This window comes from Haliotis rubra, unplaced genomic scaffold (genome assembly GCF_003918875.1).
Source record: "Haliotis rubra isolate DU_JTF1 unplaced genomic scaffold, ASM391887v1 Scf1023, whole genome shotgun sequence".
Classification (NCBI taxonomy): domain Eukaryota; kingdom Metazoa; phylum Mollusca; class Gastropoda; order Lepetellida; family Haliotidae; genus Haliotis; species Haliotis rubra.
The window spans coordinates 179083-188226 of record NW_025764919.1 but is presented as its reverse complement, the minus strand read 5'-3'; the positions used below and the strand labels follow the sequence as shown (position 1 = coordinate 188226).

Below are 9144 nucleotides of genomic sequence, written 5' to 3'. Positions count from 1 at the left end.
TATGTCCTATTTTCATCAATATCCCTGTAACTGTACCTTAACAATGACGTCTACTAGAAATATACTTGCACAATTAATATAATGCATTCAAGATATTCTAAATGCTTCAGGAAAACTTATAAATCTTGAAAGACCCAACCTTGAACAGTGCACTGCAGATTTTACTTGTTCAAGCAGAACTTCTGCAGCTATGAAAGGGACAAGTGCTGTTTTAGAGCACAAATTTAATAAAATCAAGACATTCACCTCTTACTGATTGTATTACTGCCTCTTTGTGAGCTAAGAAATATTCCTGTATGTAAAAATTGATGTTCATTTTGCTTCCTATTTCACCCTCAAAACATAAACACTCAAACAGACATTGATTTTCACAAAATCAAGACAAAAAGCTAAGTTACAAACTCAATACTTATTTTCTATCATCCAGATATTTCGTGGGGAAAGGACAAGTGCCAGTTTCACTGCATTATTAATGAGAGATACACATCTGTTAATGTGTGTACCAGAAAGTCAAACAGTCTATGAATATACAGTCAGGATGCTGCATATGAAATCAACTAATTGAAACAAAACACTGATATATCTAGTTCCAGAGTTAATGGAAACAAGTATCTACTACGTTTTGAGTATTTGGACAATTACAAAGCTAGATAAAAACACTCAAGCATAAACCTCCTTGTCATGATGGATTGCCTCTTGCAATATAAATATAAAATCTTACAGAGACAGTTTGTTACAATGGTCCATTTCCTAGTAGAGAATTCTCTGGGACTTGACCAATTTGTATCAATCCCAGATAACAAGTCTAAGAACTCTTAACACTAACTATGGTCATTTGATGATTTTCAATCATTTTGTCAAACTCTTGGATAAAACAAGAGAATTCTCAGACACTAACATCACATCATTTTTGTTCCTTTGATTAAATGACATCGTTTGTTCAAAACATGTTGGGACTTTAGTCCACAGATTACGTCATCTCAAAGTCAATGTCCTTCTTGTATGCCAGCAGCGTGTTCTTCATCAGCATGGCCACCGTGACTGGCCCCACCCCTCCAGGGACTGGGGTGATATAACCGGCCTTCTCCTTCACACCTGTAACAATGGAGGACATCTGTCACAACAACACTGGGCCCAGGCGTACATCAAATATACATGGCACCAAGTGTTATAAACAACAGGTGTGGAACATGGCTTGGAAGAACTAAACAAGCCAACAGTGTTAATACCCTTGAGATGACTTTGCTGAAACAATCAACACAGGCAATCACCAACTTGCCAGAGTCACACTTCTACTAAAGCATCCTACTGTCTTCTTGAATGATTAATTCTAAACAGATTTCTCCCAGTACTTATGGGTTATTACTAGCTGACTGCACTTTACAAGACTAGGAATTCAGCCTGAAGCTAACATTGCATACCACTGCATGGATATTTATTTTACTTACTGTATGGAAATGTACTGTGAGTGAAGGTGTTGTGAATTGTTAATAATGCATGACTGTACCCAAAAGGACCATCTGTGTTGCTCAGGGATTGGGATAGAGAACTTTGAAAATGGGCCATTTTCAGGATTATTAGCCATTTTCTGAATTTAAAATGGGCCAAAACCCTTGTATCAATGGTAAACTTCAAAATTTTAAGGGGCCATTTCCTATTCTCATGTGCAAAATGGCCCATGGCCCCCTCGTCAGTCAGCAATTTTCAGTCTGGACCAGACAAACCAGTAATCCTCATTATGAGCAGCCAAGGCAATGTCCAACTGCCCAATTCAATAAGTTATCTCTGACTGTCCAGTACATCAGCAGTGCATGGACCTCTTTATGATTTAATTCCCATTCACACAAGGTTGAAATGATTTGCCGGAATCATTGCATTTTGGGTTTCTGCAGAGATTTTGTGACCCTCAACATCCTCAAAGACACGAGACGTGATGTAACATATGTTATATTTGGGATTACACTTTCTTAATAAAGTACAGACTCTAGTGGTTTTATTGGGTCCCATGCAGGATTTGAACACACACCCTCAGTGTCAGGTACCTAATCACCAGCACACAAAGTCAGCCATCTAACCCGCTCAGCCACCACTACTTCCACTGAGACATGATGACATACAATAAATAAGCACCTAATTTCTTGCCCAGTCACCACTTTGATATGACTAGCTGTGGTGAAAGAGATCTACAAGGTTCCATGTTAAATGAGATTCCTCTCAATGATTCTCTAATACATAATGCACTGTCTCTTGTTCACTGTACAAGAGCTGGCTATGTAAACACATGTCACAGAGAAGCATTAATATCTTATAAAGCCTAGTCTCGCTAAAGAGATTAGCCTAACAGAACTTCAGAGCTAAAACATGTGACTCACTTAGTCACTAATGTGACCTATTTTGTTGTTATGGCAACTAACATTTACAACTGAGTCACTAAAATGATTCTGGAACAGGTAACAGTTTTCTATCCTTCTTTGCAGATCTTATAGATCAATATACATGGATAATGGGGGAAAATACAATTGTGATCATTACTCTTTTCTGTGTGGGTAGCAGACTGGCATAATTGCCAGGAGATTAATGGGCTTTTCCTCCCTTTTTTTATCCTATGAAACTCCTGGCTAACATATTACTAACCCACAAGGTGTTCTCCAGTGTCAAGACTAGGCACTTTTTGCAAGCATGCTCACTCCAGCTCAATCAAGTATAATTTGAGAGATAAGCCAATACATCAAATCTACTGAAAACACCATCTTTCTGCTGTCTCTTTCAAGGATGTTCTGAAAACAGACTCAACCTTCAAGTTGCTCTTGTTGCCATGGGAAGTGTAAGGTTGTTGACACTTTTGGTTTCAGAGAATAATACAACACAGTGGCAGAGCCCTGTAGCTCACCTGCACTGGTATTTGCTGTCAACAGTTTACAATGTACTGTGGTAAACAATGACAGCCACTTAACAAGGGGCCCTTGCCACAAAGTGAGGCAGATTAACGATTGTAAGTGCTAAGAAAAATGTCTGATGGCTTTCATTGAATGGTCTTGTATTTTGCTGACAAAAGAATTATGACCACTAAGTCATACTCCACAGTAATATTTCCTTGAAAGCCATCATTCCAAATGTCAAATTAACATAAACAGGCACCTGAAAATATACTCTTCAAAAAAAGAAACTTGACATGCTGTTTTAAAGTTTACTTACTGAATGCATATAACTGATTCAAACATGACATCATTGCTCGATTACAGTAAAATCATCACTTTAAAGATTTCCAAAACATGTTTATCCAGAAAGTGTTTGGTAAAACTATAGAGGGCTATTAAAGCCACTTGGTCAGTATCTGGAGTGACCACCAGGAGCATCGATAATAGCTTGGCAGCGGCGACCAACAGAAGAAAGGAGATGCTGAATGCTGTCTTGAAGAACGTTTTGATACTCTTGCTGAACTGCTGTGTGCAGTTCTTGTAGTGTCTAAGGTTGCGGAATACGCTGGCGCAAGCGTCGATCAAGAGTATCTCATAGATGTTCAATGGGGGACAAATCGGATGATCGAGGAGGCTGAGCTAACACCTGAACATTGTTTTGCCAAAGTCCTGTCAAAACACATGCAACGTGAGTTCGAGCATTGTCATGTTCCAAAGATCAACCGTTGATGTTGATGAAGGGAACGATATGACGTTGAACTGGTCTTCTGGCAAAAAGTCTGGCTTCCCATAGCCATTTGCGCACTGTCTGGTCGGAGATGCGGCGCAGTCCGGATATTGGGATTGTTGTGGATGATGCGGCCGTGGTGTTTGAATGAAGATGTCTCAACCGGATGTAGAGATCCTGGGCGGCGGTTTTAACTCTAGGTCGACCGGACCTGGGTCTGTCTTTAACACTCCCAGTATTGTTGTATCGGGTTCATCATAGGTTTGAGATGGTCTGTCTGGACACGCTGAAGTACCTTGCAACCTCATGCTGCGATGCCTGTCCTTGTAAACGGCTGATGGCGTTGTGTCGTTGAGCTTCTGTCAGTCTTTTTATTTTCTTGTTGTCTATAGTCGCTTAAACCAATTAGACTAGCACCGATTGTGGATAAAAGTAATGCAAGAGGCATTTTTAGTAGGATTTGGTGTCCGGGCTATTTTACCTATATAAAGGATGCTGATCACGAAAAAATAGGATACCAAGCTGAAAAAAGTGTTTTTGACCCTCAAAATTGAAAAACAAAATGGCTGCCAAATCGCCTAAAATAGTGGGAGCTGTGCACAGTATTTTCGCCTGTGACTGTATCTCTATTGTTTAAATTTTGGAAAATTGATCTTTTATGACATTTAAAGAATGCTGAGCATGAATAAATAGGATACCAAGCTGAAAAAAATGTTTTTGACCCTCAAAATTGAAAAACAAAATGGCCACCAAAATGGCCTAAAATAATGGTAGGTGTGTACAGTATTTTCGCCTCTGACTGTATCTCTATTGTTAAAATTTTGGAAACTTGATCTTTTATGACATTTAAAGAATGCTTATCATATAACATATGTTATATTTGGGATTACACTTTCTTAGTAAAGTACAGATTCTAGTACTTTTGTTGGGTTTAGTCCCATCCGGGATTCCAACCCACACCCTGAGAGTCAGGCACCTAATCGCCAGCACTCAAAGTCAGACGCCTAGACCGCTCAGCCACCGCAGCTTCCACCGCAGTATAGGCTTATGACTTTGTGTGCTGGCGATTAGGTGCCTGACTCTGAGGGTGTGGGTTCAAATCCCGGATGGAACTCAACCCAACAAAAGTACTAGAATCTGTACTTTACAAAGAAAGTGTAATCCCAAATATAAAATATGTTACATTTGACCGCTTTCTAAATGGCATGGTGTATTTCGATGCTTATCATGAATAAATAGGATTCCAAGCTGAAAAATGTTTTTTGGACCTGAAATTTGAAAAACATAATGGCCGCCATAGTGGCCGCAAGTAGCGGTAGGTGTGCACGGTATGTCATCACCTGTGACTATATCTATTTTCTAAATGTTGAAACCTGACCTTTTTAGACATTTAAAGGGTGTTGATCACGAAAAAATAGAATACCAACTAAAAAGAAATTGATTATGAACCTCTAAATTGAAAAACAAATGGCCGCAAACATAGTTTATTTTGTGCTGATCACATCATTGTTACGACATTGAGACTGTGAGGAAACAAATAGTATTCAAAGTTATACCAATACACACTACATAGTTTTCATGAACAGTTTTAATCATTTCGGATGAAAACAATACGGATAATCAATGAAACTTTAACAAACAATTCTCAACACAATATATCAGCTGAACCATACCAACGTCATAACACTAATGTTATTCACACTTGAGTCTCATATACATAAGTGGGGTTCGGTTCGATATATTGTGATATGAGTTGGATTATTTACAAGGGAACATGGAGCATGGCTTTGGTTTGGGAACATAGAGTTCTTGCCAGTGTGTAGGCTTTAATCAGATGAGATATGTAGGGAGGAGCCTGACCGGACAGAGACTGGAAGACAAGACAAAGGAGCTTGTAGGTGATTCAGTGTTCCACAGGGAACCAGTGAAGGTTGTGGAGTGATGTCCTCTGATTTCCTAGTCAGTGTAACAATCCTTGCTGCAGTATTTTGAACTCGTTGTAGTTTGTTAAGCTGCTATTAAGTTGCCCCAGAGAGAAAGGAATTTCATTAGTCCAGCTGTTACACAACTAGTGACGGGACCAATGTGGCAGTTCTTATTGTTCTTATTGTAAAAACATACCCTATCATTGTATTCTTCTCTTTCATCTCACTGCATTGTTTGTACATACTTAATTATATCTCCTTCGCCCCCTTGCGCTTGTATATACTTATTTACATATCTGGCTTCCTGTACATCAATAGATATATACTGTATTGTTCACTATGATCATTATCCACCTGACGAAGGGGCAAGAACTAGCCCAGAAACGTTGTGTAAAATAAATCAAGAAGTTGTTATCCATAAGATTTGTCTTGTATTACTACACCAACTTCTAAATGCCTTTGAAGAATTTCAACACTTCAACTGTTATAACTTATATATTGAAAAGGGGTGGTGGGGTAGCCTAATGGTTAAAGCTTTGGCTCGTCACGCCGAAGACCCAGGTTCGAATCCCCACATGGGCACAATGTGTGAAGCCCATTTCTGGTGTCCCCTGCTGTGATGTTGCTGGAATATTGCTAAAAGCGGCGTAAAACCAAACTCAGTCAGTCAGTATATATTGTAAATGTAGATGAAGTAGGGGGTAGTTGTGTCCTATATTCAGACCTGTATTAGAACTAGACAGAATGATCTGGAAAGTGCTCCAAGGAACTTATTTCAGAATCATCAGCTTTGTATTGAATTGTAGAAATTCATAGCTGAACCTGCAATTGTCTCTTATCACACATCTCAAGCCACAAGAAGACCAGCATTGTATTTGATGATTCATTGCGATACCACAGTGTGTAAACTGCATGGGTTTTCAGTGTCTCCCATGAAAACGTTCTCCAGTGATCACACATCTTCATGTCATCAGTAATAGCATATCAACAAATCAGCTGTTGTGCTCAACTGACAAACCATCATTGTCTTTCTTGCTATAATCACTGCTCTTGTATAATATTACCTTTGAACTAATTTGAACTTCCAAAGTAATACCATTGATTTGTGAACTTGGTTGTTAATTACAGCACAATTTATTTGCTTGGGAATCAACATATATAACATTATACAAAAAACAATCTTTTGAAAACATCTATTGACAACATGCCATCATTATACTGGAACTATTTCTTTTGATGGTAATAATGATGGCAGGAGCAAACAAGGATTGGACTGGATGTTGTTTAATGCCGCTTTTAGCAATCTTCCACAATATTCGAGCACCAGATATGGCTTCACTCAGTCTGTGTGGGGATCAAGTCTGGACCAGACAATCCAGTGATCAACAGCATGAGCATCAATTTACACAATTGGAATACTAGAAGTGAGTGAGTGAGTATGGTTTTACGCCACTTTTAGCAATATTCCAGCAATATCATGGCAGGGTAGACCAGAAATGGGCTTCACACATTTGGCCTATGTAGGGAATCGAACCTGGGTCTTTGGCGTAACAAGTGAATGCTTTAAGCACTAGGCTACCCCACAGCCCCTGGGATAATAGGAAAACGTTATGAAGCTTTAAAGTTTTTCAAAGTGACCTCATCACCCCCATACATAAACAGGTTCTGCTTGAGTTGTTGATGATCATATTGTTGTTTTGATGACTTTTACTACAAGTTTCACTTACCAACAGCTTACCATTTTCTGCCTGGAATGATCCTGGAGATGAAGCGTCAAAAATATTTTCCCAGATGTATATGTGAGGTAACAATACTGTGATATCCCACAGAAAACACCTCATGGTTTCAATAAAAAGGTCAGGAGAATTCAGGCAAAACCTTAAAGAATCCCCATTTACATAGCGGTTGCTTCATGAAGCTGGCAATAATGAAAACAGGACTCAAAATTTCTTGAATAAATTGGGCCATAATCATTTGAGGGAAGAGTGAGTGAGTGAGTATGGTTTTATGCCGCTTTTAGCAATATTCCAGCAATATCACGGCGGTTGACACCCAGAAATGGGCTTCACACATTGTACCCAAGTGGGGAATGGAACCGGGTGTAGCAGGCCATTTCTTCCCCAGTCTCAACTTTCCCCGGGGAGAATCTGGCCTAGGCCAAACTTTCCCCGGGGAGGTTTTGTCCTAGGATATTCTTACCCCGGGGAAAGTTTGGGCTAAGCTAAAGTTCCCCCCCCTACGCCAAACTTTTCCCCTGTTTAAACTTTTCCCCTGTTTAAACTAGGATATTTTGTTCTGTTTTCTGCCCTGAGAAGTGAGGGAGATTTTGGTCTAGCTAGGCAACTTCTTTCCTAGCTAGCCACTTTTTTTTATATCAAAGGGGAGATTTTGGCCTAAGCTAGGGCTACTTCTTCCCAAAATTGCTCTTATATCAAAGGGGAAGATTCTGGCCTAGCTTGGCCACTTCTTCCCAACCCCTGTTTTTATATCAAAAGGGAGAGATTCTGGCATAGTTAGGCTACTTCTTCCCCACCCTTGCTCTTGTAAACCGACAGTAGTTTCAAATTCTATTTTGGTGCACATTTTTGCCAAATGGTCCATTTTTGGCTCTGACTTGGGGGAATGCATACATGTTTGAACAGCACATATCTCTAAATCCATCCTGCTCCTGTTGCCATTCCTATGAAGACACATTGCATTAGTTCTTCATCTGTCCAAATCATGTCACCATAAGATGTAAACATTCAATCGCACATTTGATGCGTAAATAAGATGTAATATACACAGGTTGCTTGCTCTCTTATCATGCTGTTTATTATCTAATATTTGTTGTATTTATGTATAAATGTAATTGAACATTATTCACATAAGCTTTTTTACAAATCCATAATCACTTTCGGTGAATAAAATATGATTCAGATATCCATGGGCCAAGTAAACCCCTTATCAAACCTTGTCTTTTGAATATAGAATAAGGCAATATAGTGGAATGATAGATGATACAGCATTTGATACAGATATTGTGTTGTTGTTGTTGTGTTGAGGTTTATGTCTGCTTCCAACTGTTAAGTTGATGTCGCGAGATGGATGCCATATTTAAACCCATGAGTGAGGGAATAAAATTTTCAATGGATATAGACATCCAAGTGAATACTGGGTATTTAGTTAAAGTTTCGAATATAGTAATGATTTTGAAATAAGCCATTTTGGAGGAAGTGGGGATAAGTAAATTATTGAAATACAAAAATAAGTACATGATAATATAAAGCTTTTATACTTGCTTTTCTTTTTAATATCACCCATTTGAGGGAAGAAGCCTCAAACATGTTTTTATCTGGATCTATTAAACCACTTTGGTTGAAGGGGCATGACAGCAAACAAATTGCAACTTTGTAAGCTTACGTAGCCTTAGCTGAATTACTGGGAAGAGAAAGTAATATTTTTTTCAAGTAACATCCTTAAGATTTGAAAAGAAAGTGAACAATAGGACACACCTTAGGTTATGTTTACAAACAACCATGTCACATCAAATGAAAAATACATTTTAACTGTAGGTAATGGTTGCTATCAAACT

The 9144-nt window shown here is 38.8% G+C and overlaps 1 protein-coding gene across 1 annotated transcript in view; it reads right to left on the bottom strand.

Moving 5' to 3' along the window:
• Positions 1-315: 315 nt before the first annotated feature.
• Positions 316-9144, bottom strand: part of LOC124271202 (bifunctional methylenetetrahydrofolate dehydrogenase/cyclohydrolase, mitochondrial-like) — a 35381-nt gene continuing 26552 nt past the window's right edge. The window contains 1 exon segment of the mRNA XM_046706287.1: positions 316-1095. Within this exon segment, the coding sequence (XP_046562243.1) occupies positions 971-1095 (125 nt within the window). The 3' untranslated portion in view covers positions 316-970.